The 20,831-nt window shown below is 40.7% G+C and overlaps 1 gene segment (V, D, J or C); it reads right to left on the reverse strand.

Moving 5' to 3' along the window:
• Positions 1-4,943: 4,943 nt before the first annotated feature.
• On the reverse strand, positions 4,944-5,806 carry LOC127548014 (Ig heavy chain V region 914-like). The segment is given in 2 exon segments: positions 4,944-5,284; positions 5,580-5,806. Coding segments are annotated over 2 exon segments (411 nt in total).
• Between the last annotated feature and the right edge of the window lie 15,025 nt (positions 5,807-20,831).

Genomic DNA, 20,831 nt, shown 5'->3' on the forward strand with positions numbered 1-20,831 from the left:
AAGGAGAAAGAGAAAGATCTGGCAGCTTAGAAAGATGAAAATTTAACTCACCCTCCTCCCCACTGGATATGGCTGCTTTTTATTTTTCAAGTCGGGTTGCTTTAAGGCAAGGTCATATTGATGCTGTATCAAAGACTTCACTGCTTAAACTTTTAAGAATTTATTAGAGGGGCAGCTAGGTGGTGCAGTGGATAGAATGCCAATCCTGAAGTTAGGAGGACCTGAGTTCAAATGTGACCTCAGACACTTAACACTTCCTAGCTGTATGAGCCTGGCCAAGTTACTTAGCCCCATTGCCTCAGCAAAAAAAAAAAAAAAAGTCTATTAGAACTACAAAGTCTCTTCTCACTCAGTTTTCCAGTAGTGTTCTTTTGAACAAAAAAATTACCTGATTATTCCCAAGTCTGGAATTGTTAATAAAATTGGGAAAACTACCTGATATAAAACTGAGTTGAGGCTGCTTTATCCTATGTCATGTATGTGCTCTCAGATTGAGGCCCTGAAGAATCAATTTTGACTGATTACATTATATTATAGCTATTTCCTGCATTTTTTTCTCCTATAGCAGATTTCTAATCAGAACAAATAGCCAATAGAAATCACTAATATAATTCAATTATGTAATACCTTGCTGTTTCCAATCTGACATAAAAGTCATTATATCCTAAGTAATTAGGTGAATGAGTATTTAACCTAATAAATCTATCAGTTACTAGATATGTGTCTATAGATAATAAGGTCCTTAAAGGTTTCTAAAATAACGTAAGAACAATTGATACAATTGTCTGTGAGATCTAACCGCTATATTATTGTTTATTGAGACTGCAGCTGATACATTTTTAACATTTGTCTGTGTCCTATGACACAAATATGTTTCCTTACATGCAAAGCTGCTGGCCAATCTATATTGTCCTCTCTACATCTTGTAGCAGTCCTTGTGGACCAGTATTTCTATCTCAGACTATTCTAACCTCTATTTGTTGGATTTGTTTTTATTCTAGATTTTGATAAAGTTACATCTATATTGACCATTTTCAAGGACCTGGATCAACCCATTGGATGCTTCACTCAGTTCCAGCATACCACCCCCAAAATGGGATCCTGTAGGATAATTCAGCTCTGCATCTATTCTCAGCAGGAAGTAGTTTCAGAAGATGAGACCATCATCCTTGCCCCTAATGGACATTAGGCCCCATTGATTTGGAAGGAACTGGAACTAATTAATAAATGGACACCAAATTTTGAATGGGTTCCCTGTTACAATGCATTTAGGACTTAGGATGAATTTTTTGAGTAAATGTTGCTGAAAGAGGATGCACCGTTAACAATTCAGTTTGGTGCTTGTCAAATTATAGAATGTATCTGCATTATTTAATTGAATACAATATTCCCTTCAGAACATGTAATTATCTGAGGGGTCTTTAAATAAGTACCACAGCATAAAACCCCTACTGTAATAGTGTGTTATTTTTAGGAACTTTAATTCACTTTCAAGCTTTATATGTGAGATGGCTACTTGACCCCTGTAGCTCCATCTGCTCCCCTTCTGATGATTCTTTAGCCAAAACAAAAGTGGAGATAAGGGACCAGAAAAGTTGTTTTCCCAGATGAGAGGATCCTTATCCCAAAAGCACTTGAAAGAGTGGGCAAAACACTTTCACCAGACAACTCATCAGCTCTGCTGATTAGATTAGAATTGATTAGATTGAAGAGACAGCAGCCAGGGGAAAGGTGGGAGATGGACTTACTAGTACTCCCTGCCCCTTTCCAGCCTCCCTCAGTCCCTGTTCCCACTCATTTGTCCAGGATCCTCAAACCTTTACCACTTTCTTTCCCTTCATTTCACACCTGCCCTTAGCTTGCTCTCAGGTGTTCACTGTGCCATAAATACCTCCAGGCCAGACTTTGGGTCTCAGTGTTGGCTTTGCATGGACACTAAGCCTCCCTATTATTTAGGAATAGCCCTGCCTGAGGAGGATGCCATCTCTTTGATTCCTGACTCTTGTTCCTGGGATCAGCTCATCTTGACCTTGGGAAATATCCAGGGTTCTGATAACTGCCTGGTGTCATCCTCTTTACCTGATTCCTCTCCCTATGTCTCAATCTGCAACTGTGAAGACTATAGCTACCTCTTCATCTGGGTCCCTGTGCTTCTTTGCCTCTTGGTTGGGAGCTTGGTTAGCCTGTCTCAATGGTCTCACTAAATGTGTGTTGGCTCAGGCCTTTCTGTTACACCAAGACCTTTTGTGCATTCTAGTCTCTGTCTTTCTTCGAAACTCACTACTCCCTGGAAAAGAAGCATGGGAGTTCCCACTGACTCATCAGCTCAAGAAGGACGCTGTCCCAGTTCTCATCCACATTTTGGTGGGGTTGGACCTGCTGAACTCTGCTGCTATTGGTACTATGGCCCTCATCCGCAGTGAAATGAGTTCTTGTGAGTTAAGTGCACTGGTGGATCTTGACTGAGGCTATCTAGAACACTCTAATTTCCTTGGGTTTGAGAGGCAGGTAAAATTACTGTTCCTTAAAGCATCTATACTGCTCTGGGAAGAGACGTGTTATTTTCATGCTAACAACTCTGGGATCATCAGGGAGAGCCTGGCTTTTGTCCATAAGAATCTTGAATACACATCAGTGGAGCAGGGTCAGGAGATGATCTGGTACCAGTCCCTTTTTAATTCCTCCACATGGCTAACCACTTTGATCTCATCTCTTGTGCTACCACTGTTTCTCCTTCTCCTTGCCCTCAATATAGGTCTCTGCATCTTTTCTAGTCTTGTTAGAGCTATCCGGTCTCAGGCTGAATCAATGAAAATTATGGTACTGCCACTTCTAAATTATTTGGAGGATGATGTTGATTCAATTATTTGAATTCCCCTAAAAAGAACGAGGAAATGATAAAACCTGGATTATAGACCATAGCACCAACCCCTCCAGGAATATTGGGTTTGAGTACTTAAAATGACCCAGCAATCCTAAACCCTTTTTTACACACCTAAAAAGACCCTTGTCTCCTTTTCTGTCAAAACCATCCTTGGCATAAGAATGGCAATGGAAATCTCATGCAAGACCACTGTCTCCCTGTCCTGGTCTTTGATGTATTTCCTTAATAACAGTTGCAAAGATGTCAGATAAGGAAGCAGACTAACCTGTTTTCTGGTCTCTGTCAACCCTATAAAAAGCCCCATGTTCTTTTTGTTCACCACCACATGCTCTGGATGCTAATTCTGTGTGGTCAGTCGACATAAATAAATTATCTGATTAAAAATTAATATTTCTCAACTCTTCTCTATATCTTGGTATAACACTACTTCCTTCACTTAGAATCAGTTCATGTAAGTCTCAAAAGGAGGACTTTTCAAAGCTGAATTATGGGATTTGGTCTTTATCCTATAGAAACTGCTGCAGATTTGTGAGCAGAAAGTGAATAATCTAGGTTTTATGGATGTTGGCTTAATGACTGGTCTCTGGGAGTTTTTGCTCATTCAATTCCCATTTAAATCCCTTTTTTATCCTTTTCCATTTTCCAAGATGTAATGTCTTTTCCCTTTCCCTCCCATCACTACAGGGAATTCTTTGAAATCCCTGGCCCATAAATACTATCATAAGAGGTAGTACAGTAGGACAGACAATAGAACTGAGCTTTGGGAGTAAGAAGTAGCTGCTACCAATAACTTTGAGGAAGGCACCAACCTGTCTTCCACACCACTGTTTCCTGAAGCTAACAGGAAGACTGGGAGGAGCAGGAGCAATTTTCATTGATGATATTTAGTGGTTGGCTCTAATCATGTGGCACATGCAGAATGTGACAGTCCTTAGCAGACGGATAGGTGATGGATAGAATAGCCTCATGGAACTTAAGTGCTCTGGAAAGATACATCTAGAGGGGTCCAGTGTCCATGGGCATCTCTCCTTGGGGTCTTCCTTGCTATGTGTATTCCCCTTCATTTGAACCTTATATAGCATACTGAATTGCAGAACTGTCCAAGTTCTGGAGCAGAAAGCCCCAAAAGGATTTTCTTGGCAACAACATTATAATACAAATAGAAAGAAGGCAGGACTTTTGGAGTCTTTCCCTTTCCCAAATCCAAATCAGAGGTTGAAAAAACTCAAAAAAGGAGAATTCCTGAGATCTTACATGACAGCAAATGATCAGTGCACTGTCTGGAGTTGGTCTAAGGGACCTAAGGTATAATGGAAGGAGCATAAGGCCTACAGGCCGGAGATTCAGGAGCAAACTTGAGTCTCCACTGCTTAAGCTTGGTAACTCCAGGTGGATCTCTTCCCTCATATGAACCAAATTTTCTCATCAGCAAAATGAACAAATATTTTCTATTTGTACCTCCTAACTCACAAGGTAATAGTGTGGGAAAGGCTTCCTGAGGGCAGGAACCAAACAATTCTTTCTGAGTTTCTTTGAGCTTCTCAGAGCTCAGAGTCTTTCCAGGCTGAGAGATTCCCCAAAATGAAAGGACTTGCTCCTCCTGCTTGGCCCCATAGTTGAGATGCATGGTACCAAGGATGTGCCTGACTTCTATCTGCTCCTAGTCACTGAATGTTTTTTCAGGAATCCTCCCAAGGAGGGTTTGTGTGGCCCTAGGAGGGAATGTAACCACACTGGTACCATGAGGAAGGGTAGCGGAGGCCATCAACTGAGATTGAAGCAGTGCCTGAAGTCATAAACATATAGAGGAACAGTGAAAACTAGGGGACAAGTCCTGACTCTAAATCTATTTCTTTCTTTCCCTATATGCATGCACATATGCCCAGAGAGAGAGAGAGAGAGAGAGAGAGAGAGAGAGAGAAAGATCCTTTCTCTTCCCTTCTCTGAATGCCCACAAATATACACATAGAGAACCTATTTCTCCCTTTCCCCATGAACATACTTATAGAGCACCACACAGCACAGCAGCAGCATCTGGGGCTCTAATCCCAGGTTTGTGTCAAGGTCTCTGCCTGGGCTCTAGCAGAGTGAGTCTGGCACAGTAGTATGTGCCTGAGTCCTCCTTTTGAAGCGGGCTCAAGGTCAGAGAGACAATTTTGTTCACATTGTCCCTCTCGATGGAAGCCCTGCCTTTAATTCTGGGGTTGTACTCTTTGTAATTGCCAGTATACCAGTTGATGCTGGCCACCAGCTCCCTGAGGCTCTCCGTTGAGCTCCAGTGCCAGGACATGGAATACTCCTTGAAGTTAAAGCCAGAGGCCTTGCAGGTCAGGGTCACAGACTGGCCTTCATGTGTGACTTTTCCTCCTGTCTCCACTAGCCGCACCTGGGCTTGGGAACCTGCAGAGGACATACCAAGGACAGTAAGCCCGACACAAAGCCTCCATGGGAAGGGGAGCTTAGGGAGTGTGGCAGAGAGAGCTGGATGCAAATTAGAAATTCTAATTCTAACCCAGGCTACCTGGGAAAAGTCAAGCAACTAGAAGAAGAAGCAGCTGAACTTCATAGCTCTTAACACCGCAGAAGAGAGGCAAGGGAGGAGATCGGGATAGAGGTATCTAGAAACTAACTAGAGCTGCAGCCCTATAGAGGAGAGGGAGGAAGAGGAGAGAAGCTGTGAGAACAGGATAGACACCTGGGAGAATGGAGAGGAACATGCCCAGGAGGTAGAGCCTGGCAAGAGTGGAGAGGGTCCTGGCAAACATGTTGCTGAGTCTGGCAGGATTCTCTAGGAAGGATGGAGTCTGCAACTGTGGTCCGGGGCTGACAATGTCTGTGTAGAAAGGAGTTCTGCCCAGAGGGAAGTGTTTTTAAGTAGGCAGCTGAAAGCAGTGTGGTCTGCCCATCCCCCTCCCTGGCCTAGGAGGGGGTGGGGCATGAAGCAAACAGATGTAAACTTGGGCAAAAGAAGGGAGTTCACCCAGAATAACTCTGCCTGCAGGTCTAACTTCTAGCCCTACTGGTGTTCAAAAAATTACCTTTGGTTTTGTTACAGGATCTGCAACAAGAATCCTGATGTGTGGGAATGCTGTGTTGAGAAGTTGAGAAGTTGGGAAGGGCCCCCAAGAGGTTGGGATCAGAGACTGGTGTCACAAGGTATCTCAAAAGAATTTGAAGGCTTGAACGCATGTTCAAATCAAAGGGCAAAGTTTATTGTAATTGTAACCCCAATTGAAACAGCAGAAGCCCAGAAGATTCAGCAAGGAACCTGGAGCAAGGAGACAAATTTATCCAGTTCATATTATTGATATGCTAATTTTATGACCCGGAGGTAGAACTGAGTGAGGGGTTGACTCTGGAATTTGGTTTTCACTGACCAGCAGATCTAGAACTCTCCTAAGGCCAGAAGACTTTAGAAACATTGACAGACATGATTGTTAGAACAATACATCCTAAGTATGTGGAAAGGTGAAGAATTTACAGATTAAGCACATATTGATCAGAGACTTAGTTAAAGTAGATCCAGACCTATAGGCCCCAGTCACGTGATTTTAGATAAAGCCTGGACTGCATTCCATTGTCCAAAGAAGGGATTACAGGCAGAAGCTGTATGTCACCTTGTCTACTGCATTCCACTGACCAAAAGGTTCATGTGACCAATCACAACATATAGAAGGTGGGATTTTGGAGGTTCTTTGTCTGAAATGTAAAAAAGCTGTAAATATTTTCAAGGGTGTGGCTCTCTCCTGCTGTGAATTTAGCTCACAGACCAGGATGGGGTCAGCTTCTCGAGATTCTAATAAATAATTCTGTTTTCTATGAGTGATCTCTGAGTACTCAAATTGGGTAGGTCTTTTTGTCCCAAACAGTTGGGGGCTCTCCGGGATGGGGTCTTTGGGGGAGATGGCTGTGCACCTGGACAGGCACCCACGGAGCAGTTTTCTCCATGGTCTCTGGCTCTGGGTGTTCAGCTTCCCTCCTCTTTTAGATAACGACCCGAAGGCACTGCAAGACTGAAAGATATTTACACATATAAACTTGAGGTAAGCAATCAGAACTCTGATTGGCTGGATCAAGGGAGACCCCAAGGGATTAGCCCTCCTAAATTTGTTTTTGTGTTGGGACTGCTTTAGACCCCAGTAAAAGGACTTCCTGAGAAGGGTCTCGGGTGGCCGTGGGGGCAGGGGGTGAGAGGGAGAAGGGGGGAAATAAGGAGGAGGGAGGACCTCTGCCAAAGACCTGGAGACTGGGTCCAGGGTGGTATAGAAGCAGTTCAAGAGTTTGTATCAGGACATTAGCTAGGGAATTCAAGAAAAATAGAGCCCTTCATCTGTCTGTGTGTATGTGTTTGTTTGCTTTGCATTTTTTGTTCTGTGTTAAAAGTTAGCAAGCTCGTAAGAGATAAGAATTCAGACTCTGTGTTGCAAGCTTAGAAAAATATCAGGCTGAATTGTTGGGAGTTCGAATTCATTCAGAGTAGTTCAGAATGTATTAGTCTTAAATCATGGAATATCTAAGCATTCTCTGTGAAGGCAGAGAAATGCACTAAATAGTCTTGGAAGTTTAGAAAAGCTCCCTTTGGATTCTGGGAGGAAAGAATGTTCAAGGTGAAATAAACTTCTCCCAGGGGAGTCCTGGGAAAAGTCCCTAATCTGTTTTGTTAACTTAAAAGCTCTGTTAAATTTTAAGAACAATGATTAAGAAATTTGGGAATTGGTTCTCTTAATGTTAATATAAAATTTGCTTGTGATTTTAAACTTTTTAACCTCATGTACTAATTGGCACCGGGCTTGTACACAATAGCAGGCAACTGGTCAGCGGGTGTTCTGTTTGTCAGAGGATGAATAGGGCGGCCCAATGACAAATCCAAAAAGGAAGAGGGCCCCCTTGTATCAGACCTTTCGAAAGCCTTCAGGTGGACTTTCCCGAGCTGCCATCAGTGGAATGTCTCAAATATCTGTTGGTCATAGTGAACCATCTGTCTACTACAAACTATCTGCTTTCTCCAGCAGACAGTTAAAAGAATTGGAATCCCAGCTTGTTTCACCTCATCAATTAATGCAGAGCTTTTCTTTTCTCTTCTCAAGATGTAGTATCATTTAGTATTTGTGACTTGGGTAGGAATCAGTAGATCCAGTATCTCTTGCCTAGGTTCTACTAGAATCTCCTGGGGTTTAATACCTATCATTTTACAAAAGACAGTCTCTTGGTTATTTTAATTGTCTAGCATTGTCTAGCCCCTAGGCACAGGGGATAAAAATGCTAATTGGAACTAATAAGATGAGTTCTAGTACTGTCTTAGATACTTACTAGTTATATGACCATGGCCAAATCATTTAACCTTTCTCAGACTATTTCCTCATCTGTAAGATGGGGATGCTACTCTTAGTACTTACCTCACAAGGTTGCTACAGGGATCATATTAAATGATATATGTGGGGTATCATATAAAGTAATTTAACACTAAAAAATGCTTCACAAGCCTTCAAACACTAGGTGAATGATGGTGATGATGATGATGATAATGGTGATGATGATAATGTAATAATCAATTAAAGTTGGTAGGCTACCACCACTAGGATTCAGATAAATGGCCAGTGTCTAATTATCACATAAATGCTAGCTATGGCTTCTAATGGTGATGATTCTCCCAAACCATGCTAATTGTCTGGGAGTCCTAACCCACTTCTCCATCCACTTTATACATTCCTTGGATTAGATCTCTTTGAGAAATTATAATCCGGACTAGTTGATCAATGGAATAGGTTAGGTTCAAAGGACAAAGCAGCCAATAACTTTAACAATCTAGTGTTTGACAAACCCAAAGACCCCAGTTTTGGGGATAAGAATGCATTATTTGACAAAAATTGCTGGGAAAATTGGAAATTAGTATGGCAAAAACTAGGCATTGACCCACACTTAACACAATACACCAAGATAAGGTCAAAATGGGTTCATGACCTAGGCATAAAGAATGAGATTATAAATAAATTGGAAGAACATAGGATAGTTTACCTCTCAGACCTGTGGAAGAGGAAGAAATTTATGACCAAAGAAGAACTAGAGATCACTATTGACCACAAAATAGAAAATTTTAATTATATCAAATTGAAAAGTTTTTTTGTACAAACAAAACCAGTGCAGACAAGATTAGAAGAGAAACAATACACTGGGAAAACCTTTTTACAGTCTAAGGTTCTGATAAAGGCCTCATTTCCAAAATATATAGGGAATTGACTCTAATTTATAAGAAATCAAGCCATTCTGCAATTGATAAATGGTCAAAGGATATGAACAGACAATTCTCAGATGAAGAAATTAAAACTATTTATAGCCATATGAAAATATGCTCCAAATCATTAATAATCAGAGAAATGCAAATTAAGACAACTCTGAGATACCACTACACACCTGTCAGATTGGCTAGAATGACATGGAAAGATAATGCAGAATGTTGGAGAGGATGTGGGAAAACAGGGACAGTGATACAAATATCACTGGTGGAATTGTGAACACATCCAGCCATTCTGGAGAGCAATTTGGAACTATGCTCAAAAAGTTATCAAACTGTGCATACCCTTTGATCCAGCAGTGTTTCTACTGGGCTTATACCCCAAAGAGATACTAAAGAAGGGAAAGGGACCTGTATGTGCCAAAATGTTTGTGGCAGCCCTGTTTGTAGCGGCTAGAAAAATGAGTGGATGCCCATCAATTGGAGAATGGTTGAGTAAATTGTGGTATATGAATGTTATGGAATATTATTGTTCTGTAAGAAATGACCAGCAGGATGAATACAGAGAGGACTGGCAAGACTTACATGAACTGATGCTAAGTGAAATGAGCAGAACCAGGAGATCATTATATACCTCAACAACGATACTGTTTGAGGATGTATTCTGATGGAAGTGAATCTCTTCGACAAAGAGATCTAACTCAGTTTCAATTGATCAAGGATGGACAGAAGCAGCTACACTCAAAGAAAGGACACTGGGAAATGAATATAAACTACTTGCATTTTTGTTTTTCTTCCCGGGTTATTTATACCTTCTGAATCCAATTTTCCCTGTGCAACAAGAGAACTATTTGGTTCTGCACACATATATTGTATCTAGGATATACTGTAACCTATTTTATATGTATAGGACTGCTTGCCATCTGGGGGAGGGGGTGGAGGGAGGGAGGGGAAAAATCGGAACAGAAGTGAATGCAAGGGATAATGCTGTAAAAAATTACCCTGGCATGGGTTCTGTCAATAAAAAGTTATTTTTAAAAAATAAAATTTAAAAAAAAGAGAGAGAAATTATAATTCATGGTCCTTGTATCCAATAGTCTAGGTAATATCTATTTCCTATGTCCCCATCCTATTTCACCACTACCCTAGGATAGGACTTAACAGGAATAGTAGGGCCAAGGTCCAGGGAAATTGGGGAATATTGGCTCTTACACTATGAACCATGCTTTTCCCTCAAGCTCATTAAGTCTGAATAAAAGAATTTGGAGAAGGTGGAATGGGAACATTTGGCTCTTTCTCTTTCTGCCCTGAGCCACTAGAACCTCTGCACCAAGGTGCTAAATGTCTTTCTATCCATTTCTTCCTTAGGATAAAAAGCAACATTCATTTATTAAAGATCCCCTACACATTAGGAACCAAGCTAAAGCACTTTATGACTATTATCTCCTTTGATCCTCTTGATAACCCCAAATAGAATTTGAGCGCAGGTCTTTCTGCCTCTCAGCCCAGAGCTCTATCCATTGCTTCATCTAACTGCTTCTAAGGAGCCTCAGGTTTTAAAAGCTACATACATCTCTAGTTCCCATATGACAGGATCTCTTTTACTCATGCCTTGACAAAGAGTCCTTTTGCCCCAGATCACATCATCTTAAGGGCTCAATGCCCTAAATCTGCCTGAGCTCAGTTCCTTAGGTTCATGAGCACCAGATATTAAATCTCCCCAAGCATGTAGGGGCAGATGGAACTTCCAAATCATTTCAGCCATGCTAAGTTGGCTACATGGAGTTGTTGGAATCCTTTCAGAAATTCTTTTGGGAGAACAGCCCACATCAGGGAGATCAGTTTACTGGCCTTGTTTAGATTCCTTGGGAAATCTCCCTTTGGGGACCATTGTACCTGCAATGATCTATCTACCCACTGGAATAGGAGGGCATTTCCTTGCTGTCCCACTTAGGTAATTCACTGAACTTACAGTGGCCTCAAGGGGTTAGGGTTCAGGCCTCTCAGGTTTCTTCCCATTCACTTAAAGAAAAGAAGTTGCCAAAGGTCTGTATCTATACTATAAAAGGGAGCATTCAGGCTTTCAATCCAGTGTGTTTGTGAGGAATTTTCATTCAGTTAGTCAAGAAGCATTTATTAAACATTAGACTATAAGCCTGAAATTATCCTAAGCACCGAAGGGAAAGGCCAAAAAACAGTCTCTGTCCCCAAGGACCTCACATCCTCATAAGGAAGACAATAGGCAAAAAACTTTATTTTACCATATTATATATAATAATATACAGCAATATCAGGCTATATTCTACTTGACCCCAAGTAGAAACAGAGAGGATGAGGCTTGATTCAATTGGATGTTACAGTGCAGGGCTTGGAGTCCAGAATTTGTGAGTTCAAATCTGCCTTTAGACCTGGTCAAGTCACTTAACAGCTATCTGCCTCAGTTTCCTCATCTGTAAAATGGGGGTGACAATAGCATCTATCTTGAGGTTGCAATATTTGTAAAGAGCTTAGCAGAGTGCCTGGTGCAGAAGTATCATATAAATGTTAATTGTTATTATTCCTTCAGAGATGAGAAATTTAAAAAGAAAGAGAGAGAAATTATAATTCATGGTCCTTGTATCCAATAGTCTAGGTAATATCTATTTCCTATGTCCCCATCCTATTTCACCACTACCCTAGGATAGGACTTAACAGGAATAGTAGGGCCAAAGTCCAGGCAAATTGGGGAATATTGGCTCCTACACTATGAACCATGCTTTTCCCTCAAGCTCATTAAGTCTGAATAAAAGAATTTGGAGAAGGTGGAATGAGAACATTTGGCTCTTTCTCTTTCTGCCCTGAGCCACTAGAACCTCTGCACCAAGGTGCTAAATGTCTTTCTATCCATTTCTTCCTTAGGATAAAAAGCAACATTCATTTATTAAAGATCCCCTACACATTAGGAACCAAGCTAAAGCACTTTATGACTATTATCTCCTTTGATCCTCTTGATAACCCCAAATAGAATTTGAGCGCAGGTTTTTCTGCCTCTCAGCCCAGAGCTCTATCCATTGCTTCATCTAACTGCTTCTAAGGAGCCTCAGGTTTTAAAAGCTACATACATCTCTAGTTCCCATATGACAGGATCTCTTTTACTCATGCCTTGACAAAGAGTCCTTTTGCCCCAGATCACATCATCTTAAGGGCTTGATGCCCTAAATCTTCCTGAGCTCAGTTCCTTAGGTTCATGAGCACCAGATATTAAATCTCCCCAAGCATGTAGGGGCAGATGGAACTTCCAAATTATTTCAGCCATGCTAAGTTGGCTACATGGAGTTGTTGGAATTCTTTCAGAAATTCTTTTGGGAGAACAGCCCAAATCAGGGAGATCAGTTTACTAGCCTGGTTTAGATTCCTTGGGAAATCTCCCTTTGGGGACCATTGTACCTGCAATGATCTATCTACCCACTGGAATAGGAGGGCATTTCCTTGCTGTCCCACTTAGGTAATTCACTGAACTTACAGTGGCCTCAAGGGGTTAGGGTTCAGGCCTCTCAGGTTTCTTCCCATTCACTTAAAGAAAAGAAGTTGCCAAAGGTCTGTATCTATACTATAAAGGGGAGCATTCAGGCTTTCAATCCAGTGTGTTTGTGAGGAATTTTCATTCAGTCAGTCAAGAAGCATTTATTAAACATTAGACTATAAGCCTGAAATTATCCTAAGCACCAAAGGGAAAGGCCAAAAAACAGTCTCTGTCCCCAAGGACCTCACATCCTCATAAGGAAGACAACAGGCAAAAAACTTTATTTTACCATATTATATATAATAATATACAGCAATATCAGGCTATATTCTACTTGACCCCAAGTAGAAACAGAGAGGATGAGGCTTGATTCAATTGGATGTTACAGTGCAGGGCTTGGAGTCCAGAATTTGTGAGTTCAAATCTGCCTTTAGACCTGTTCAAGTCACTTAACAGCTATCTACCTCAGTTTCCTCATCTGTAAAATGGGGGTGACAATAGCATCTACCTTGAGGTTGCAATATTTGTAAAGAGCTTAGCAGAGTGCCTGGCACAGAAGTATCATATAAATGTTAATTGTTATTATTCCTTCAGAGATGAGAAATTGAATAAGAGCCAGTAGAGTGATTCTTATACTCTTCGGGAGGGCCCTCCCTATCAGTTTAACCAAAGGCCTGGGACAGGTCAGCATTCCTTCTGGACTCTAGCAAGCTTTGTCCTACCTCCTATCTAACTACCTAACAATTCCTTAGGTATTCCAAGCTTCAATAATTAGGGGAAGGTTAATTTTTGTATTCCACAAGCAGAGTTGGGAAGGAAAGGAATATAAAAGGCACAGGGTTTGGTGAGAGAATAGCATGTGGGCTTCAGCTTACCTGGGCCAAGAATTTTGAGAAAAACTTTGAATGCACTGGGTCATGAATGAATGGCATAAGGAGAGGAGCAGAGGAGGGGAACATGACTCAGAATACAGGCAGGAAACATGAACAAGCTGTTGGCATGTCCATGTGCCCAGCATCTCATTTCCTGCCCTCATTGTCATTTCCAGCAGCTCACACCCTTCAAAGCAGCATGGCACCCTCATCACAGTAGGTTGATATCCACACTGAAGTTTTGCAGGTTTCTCCCCTGATAAACTTCAGATGATTGTTTTTTTGGTTTTGTTTTGTTTTTTTTTTTTTTTTGACAGAGCTCAGGGAAGGTAGTGTGTCAGTTTTGTGACCCCCAACTCTTCTGGCATTATTTCATTCAATGAACTTTGAATACTTCTTTGTTCACATGTAGGGTTTTGTTCTTTTCTGTTGTTTGGTTTTTTCCTCACACTTGGGATCTGTGGACAAGCCCATTGTCTTCAAAACTATGTCCCAACACTGTCTCATTCTGAAACTTCCTTTAGCACCTAAAGCCTCCTTACCCTAAAGCATCCTAATGTGCCTGCAGTCTCTTCAACCAGGAATATGTTTCTGTGGGGCTCACTCTTTTCCATTGGTGAATTCCCCCTAGACTCTTCATTTTGTGGAGGAACTCAGGCTGTCCTTTATTCTCCTTTTAGCTTGATTCTTGGCTCTTGTACTTCAAAACTATGCCCTTGGATGTCTTCATCTTTTCTCCTTTTATTCTTTTTTGTGTGTTCTCTTCTCCCATTCATATGGAAACTCTTTTTACTTTGCCTATATTTGTATCTCCAGAGCTTAGTATAGTTCCCAGCACATAATAATCACTTAATAAATGTTTATTTCTTCCCTTCCAAGGGAATATCATCATTTGAGGCTGAGCTCAATTCTAGGACTCCCAAATTGTTTCCTTGTTCTCTTCTCCAACAGCCTGAGGAATTGTCTTTTGCAATCTCATTCTTGGCCATCTGTCCTTGTCTCCCACTTCAGTTTCTCCAGCCTGGACCCATTTGGCTTCCTAGGTTCCTTCTAGGAGTATGTACTCTCTGGGCCCTTCTGGTTCCTCTCTTACCAGGGAAACAATGGTACACACAGCATTAACACTGGATTTTTGAAGGTGCATAGAACTCAGATTAGATTTAACTCCATTTCAGAGGAAATATAAGCTCTGTTGTCTCCTAAAGCGTCCTTATACTCCAAAAGCCTTGGGTAAGGGAGAGGACATAGGTAGCATTTGGGGCTCAATCTTTCACCAGGAAGTCTCTCCCTACACTTGACCCACATCCATCCTGATGGAAATTAAGACTCCTCTCCCATGTTATTCCTTCCTCAACTATAAGATTGAATAAAAGATAGTGATCTCCTGACCTACATGAAGTGATGCAAAGTGAAATGAGCAGAACCAGGAGATCATTATACATGGCAATAAGACTATATGATGATCAATTCTGACAGATGTGGCTTTTCTCAACATTGAGATGATTCAAACCAGTTCCACTTGTGCAGTGATGAAGAGAACTATCTACACCCAGAAAGAGAACCATGGGAACAGAGTATGGAACACAACATAGAATTCTCACTTTCTCGGTTGTGATTTGCATGCATTTTGGGTTTTTTTCCTCAGTTTTTCTTTTTCTTCCTTCTTGACCTGATTTTCTTACACAACAAGATCCCACTATACAAATATGTATACACATATTGGATCAAACCTGTATTTCAACATATTTAACATGTATTGAACTATCTGCCAGATAGGGGAGGTGGGGTGAAGGAGAAAATTTGCAACAAAAGGTTATGCAAGGGTCAGTGTTGGAAAAATTACTCATGCATATGCTTTGTAAATAAAAAGCTTTAATAAAAAAAGGGGAGTGGGGATAGTGATCTTCCCTGGGACACAGTAAGAGAAGGTAGGCACTGGAAGGTGAGGAGACTGGATTTCTTCCCTAAAGGTCCTCAACTGTCAAAGCCTACTTTCTGCCACTGGATATGGCTCCAAGCAGCCCACATGGCCATAATCTCATGGATATGAAACAGAGATTTCAACCCTAGTATATATTCCCAAAATAAGCCTCATATATGGAAAAGATAGTAGGGGGAAGTGTTGCTGCTGCCCAAACTATGGAAACTTGGGAAACTTGGCCTATGAATATGTGGCCCCATACAAACTCCTCCCACTTCCAATTTCATATCCTGACATCCAAAGAAAGGAATACCCTATTTCAGGGGACAAAGACTGAAGATACACTATTCTGAATCTCAGACAGAAATGAATATGACTGGAGTCAATAGGATCATTCTGGGGCTCAAATGGTCAAATGCTATCTCCTAGAACTTTATTCCCCAGGCTTCTGGAGAAGCAAAGATCAGAAATCAAAACTCATCTAGAAACAGCTTATCATCCTTTCACTCCCCTTTTATACTCATAGAAGGAACACCACAGAGATGAAAAGAATAATGGGCAAGAGAGAAGATTTGAAAAATAAAGAAGAATCTAAGAGAATAGAGAAAATAAAGGCAGAGAAGAGACTGAGGGAAAAAAAAGAGGCTGAGTATGGATGGGGTTTGTAGAGGACAGATGGATAGAAATATAAGGGAACAAATAACAGGCAAGAATTATGGGATAACTTCATGAGATGGAAGAAAGATCAAAAGATCAAGACTATGTTGGTGAACAGAATGTTGATGGCCAGGATCTTCATCAATAGTAGTCTTAAGTCCAGCAGTCTGAGAGCACCTGACTCCCTTGCTCAGATCCTGGTTCCCCTGATAAAAGAGAGAAATGTCAGGGTCTGGGGGAAAAGATATCTTTGTGCTTAATTAAGAATCAATTATGAGTCTTACTGTGTGAGTAAAGCTTCCTCTAGAGAAACGAATATAACACACTTGTTAGGTATTCATAAACACATTACCCAGCATGGCAAAACATGGTATGCTTTAACTGTTGGTTTTTATTATATGTATCCTTACTTTTTAGCTATCAAACACACTGAATCAAGAGAAATCTCAGAATCTGAGCCCAGGGGAAATCATACCCTAAACAATGGCTTCTCCCAGGCCTGAGCACTGAATTACCACACAAATTGAGCTTGAAGCTACCAAATATTTTGATCACAAGGTTATTCAATCTTTTGTCCTGGGCTATCACAAACACTGAACATGTTTATTATACCTTTTTCCCTTGATGATCATGCATTTCAATTGCTGGTATATTATATATCCTCAGCTTGAGACTATGACTTACTCTAAAATTTGTCTCATTCTTTTTCTAAGTTATTACAGGTTCTAAACCTTGGCTTTCTTCATTTCTTCATTATTTCATTCATTTGAGTTGGTTGAACTCATATTTATTAAAATGTACAAAAATGCTATAGTAAGTGCTGAAGGAGATACAAAGTTTTGGTGATACATAGTTACCTGCCTTCATAAAGCTAACAGACATAAGATAAAAACAAAGATGACAATAATATACAATGTTATATATTACAGAGTTGCAAAACAAACTTCTATCTCAAGTCTATCAGTGCAGGCTAATAAGGGCTTCAAGAAAGGATTAATGGGCGTCAGCTAGGTGGTACAGTGGATAGGGCACCAGTCCTGAAGTCAAGAGGGCCTGAGTTCAAATTTGACCCTGACTTTAGACACTAAACACTTTCTAGCTGTGTGACCCTGGGCAAGTCACTTAACCCCAATTGCCTCAGCAAAAAAGAAAAAGAAAAAAAGAAAGGATTAAATGGACAAAGTAAAATTTGAGTTTGATCTAAAAGGATGGGCAAGAGTTCAAAAAACCAAGAGAGGAACATTGAGAGGTTATTGAAGTCGTATGGAAAAACCTGAGGAAATGCAAAGAAATCAAAAGGGATAAAAATATGCTCAGTGGGCCATGAATGAACCAGACTGATGAGAGATTATTAGAGTATACAGAGGAGAGTAAAGTGAGATCAGGGTAGCCTCAGATGATGGAGGGCTTTGACTGTCAAGCAACAGAGTTTGGACCTTATATGGAAGACCAAAGGAAGCCACTAATGATTTCTGAACAGACAAGTGAAATGACTGTACACACACACACATACACAATCATATATATATACATATATGTGTGTGTGTAGATGATCTTCCATATGTATGAAAGATTATGTTGATGATTGTATTGTGAAATGGAGAAGAGAGCATAGTTAAGAACACATATGTGGGAAATATTTCAACAATCCAGGAAAATTATGATTAGGGTTTTTACTAGCAGTATGACAATAAGAATAAAGAGATGTAGACAAGAATTAAAATGTAGAAGCAGAATTGGCAAGACTTTTGGACTAGATATAAGGTGAAGAGAGTTGAAGAATCAACAATCACACCAAGGATACAACATAGGAGAAGGGGTAAGCTGAAGGGCAGTAGAACAAGGAGAAATATTGCCAAAAATAGGGAGAAAGAAAATAAGCTTCATTTTAGACTTGTTCAATTTGAGGGACCTGTGGGTTATCCAGGTAGATGTATTCTAAAGGAATTTGGAGATATGGTTATGAGGACTCATAAAAAAGGTAAAGGTCTAGAAAGAAAGATTGGTGTCACCAACAGAGACTTAATAATGAAGTTAGAGGAATGAACAAGATTAGCAAAGGAAAGAGAATCAAGAGAATAGAATAAAGTCTAGGGCTGGCTCATGAGGAGTATCCAAACTAAAGAGGATCCAGAGAGGAAAATAGAGAAGGAGCAGTTAGAAAGGGCAGTGAAAAATAAAAATGATGTATTATCACTGGAGGTCAGTGGAAGAGAAGTTGTTCAGTTATAGATAACAATCTCTAAAAAATTACAGAGAGGTCAAAGACAATGGAGACTCAATTTCTGATTAGAAAGTCACTGAGAGAGCTCCCAGAGCTGAGGAGAGGAGTATAGAAGACAGATGTGAAGAGTTTGGAGAGAAAATGATTAGAGAGTGAAGGTAACTCATAGAATTTTAGCAGTGGAGAGAAGAATGCTTCATAGAAGCAGGTGAGCAATTAAGTTCAAGAGGTTTAGAAAGGCCCAAATTTATCATTAGAAGAAAAAAAAAAGGAGCTAAGAGTAAAGGAGACATGGGGATAGAGCAAAGTCCTGGAGGAGGCATGAGGAGATGGGCTTAATGTCAGAGACAGCACTAGGAACTCCTCACACGCAGCATCATGAATTAGAGAAAGTGTGAGACTTAATCAAGAAAGACTATTATTAAGCCTTTTGTTTGGGTCTCCTTACTCCAGGTTTTTCACCACTCAAGCTTATTCTCAACAACCACCAAAATGACTTTCCTGAAATGAGGAGCCAACATCAGGTTAGAATCCAGCCGTTAGGAAAGGGACCCACATGTGCAAAAATGTTGATGGCAGCCCTTTTTCCATTGGAAAGAAATTGGAAATTGAGTGGATGCCCATCAGTGGAGAATAGCTGAATAAGTTATGGTATATGAATGTTATGGAATATTATTGTTCTGTAAGAAACAATAAGCAGGATGATTTCAGAGAGACCTGGAGAGACTGACATGAACTGATGCTGAGTGAAATGAGCAGAACCAGAAGATCATTGTACACAAGAACAACAGGATTATATGATGATCAATTCTGATGGACATGTCTCTCTTCAAAAATGAGATGATTCAGACCAGTTCCAATGGTCTTATGATAAAGAGAACCATCTGCAACCAGAGAGAGAACTGTGGGAACCGAGTGTGGATCACAAAACAATATTTTCACTTTTTGTTGTTGTTTGCATTCTCATTTTTTTCTTTTTTGATCTTATTTTTCTGTGCAGCAAGATATTTGTGAAAATATGTATAGAAGAATTGCACATATTTACTATATATTGGATTACTTGCTGTGTAGGGCCTGGGGTGGGGGGAAGAGAGGGAAAAAATTTGGAACACAAGGTTTTGTGAGGGTGAATATTGAAAATTATATCAGAGAGTAGCCTAAACTAATGAAGTGTCCAAGGGCACACAGCCAGTATATGTTAGGAGTGGAATTGAAACTTAGATTTTCCTAACTTGAAGGTGCACTTTATATCCATTATATTGACAAATGAAGAGTTGAATAAACATAAATTCGGAGTGAGGTTGCAACTGAAATGCTATAGCATAAATCTGTAATGAATGAAGTTAATTCAGGTTTGAGATTTTCTCCATTGAGACTCAATATTTCAAAACTAGAAGCAAAGAAAGGAGATATGTGAGCCACTGAGGGATGAAGAGCAGCTGAGAAGGCCAGGGAGAATAGAAATGAGTTACTCCCCATCCTGAGCGCTGGACTGGCACATTCCCTTGATTTTGGATCTTCACATACTCTGAAGGTCTAGGCCATCACTTCCTCCAGTTCCTCAGCCATTACTCACACTGAGCCATTCTGCATACTCTGAACCCGGAACTATCTAGCACATTCTGTGTTTGGTCATATTCTTAGAATGGGAGACATGGAGATTAATATACTGGTCAAATTGTTTCCCTTTTGATCATGCTGATCAAGTTCAATCTCTTTATCTCTGCCTCTTCACCTTTCACCTTTAACCCTCCTGTGAGTTCCTGGTCATGGCAAGTTGGTTTTAGCTGAGGGATGATCCCAGTATCTGAAAACAGAAAGATATAATCAGCCACAGCTTTGGGATTCAGTGAGGCCAGGACTTTCTTCTTCAGCCCAGGACATCCTTCAATAAGTCAGAAATCCCTTCATCAGCCAAGCTCCTCCCTCATCTATCTCAGGAATTCATCCCCTATTTATGGATTCCCTAGTCAAACACATACACACACACACACACACACACACACACGCACACACACACGCACACACATACACACATACTCCCAATCAGGAAATTGGAAATAGTCCTTTTTAACTCACTCCAGGCTCCTATTCCCTAACCAAGTACCTCTTTTTTCCCTCTATAGAATTTTCTTGGTCCTATCCTTGTTTCTATCCCTCAGTAAACTGGAAAACATTTCCAAAGCACAAGCTGTCCCTTCTTGGTATCCGCTCCCATCCCCAGGCAGGGACTGCTCATACCTGGCTGGTGGGACACAAGAGTCTCTTTCCCAAGGTGCTGCACTAAGCAGGTTATTGAATCATTTTCACCAACCCTGCCAATCTGGATGGCACTGTAGGTGCCATGGGCTGTGAGAGTCACAGTGAGGGCCTGGGCTGAGACTGAGACCTGAGACACATGTTGTTCCTTGGGATAGAAGTCACTGACCAAGCAGGCTACAGTATCCTGACTCCTCACCAGGAACACACAAGATGACAGAGGAGCCCAAGGTCCTACAATCAAACCATGACTTCCTGTCATTCAGCTGGTCCATACAAA

Source organism: Antechinus flavipes, chromosome 1 (genome assembly GCF_016432865.1).
Source record: "Antechinus flavipes isolate AdamAnt ecotype Samford, QLD, Australia chromosome 1, AdamAnt_v2, whole genome shotgun sequence".
NCBI classification, from domain to species: domain Eukaryota; kingdom Metazoa; phylum Chordata; class Mammalia; order Dasyuromorphia; family Dasyuridae; genus Antechinus; species Antechinus flavipes.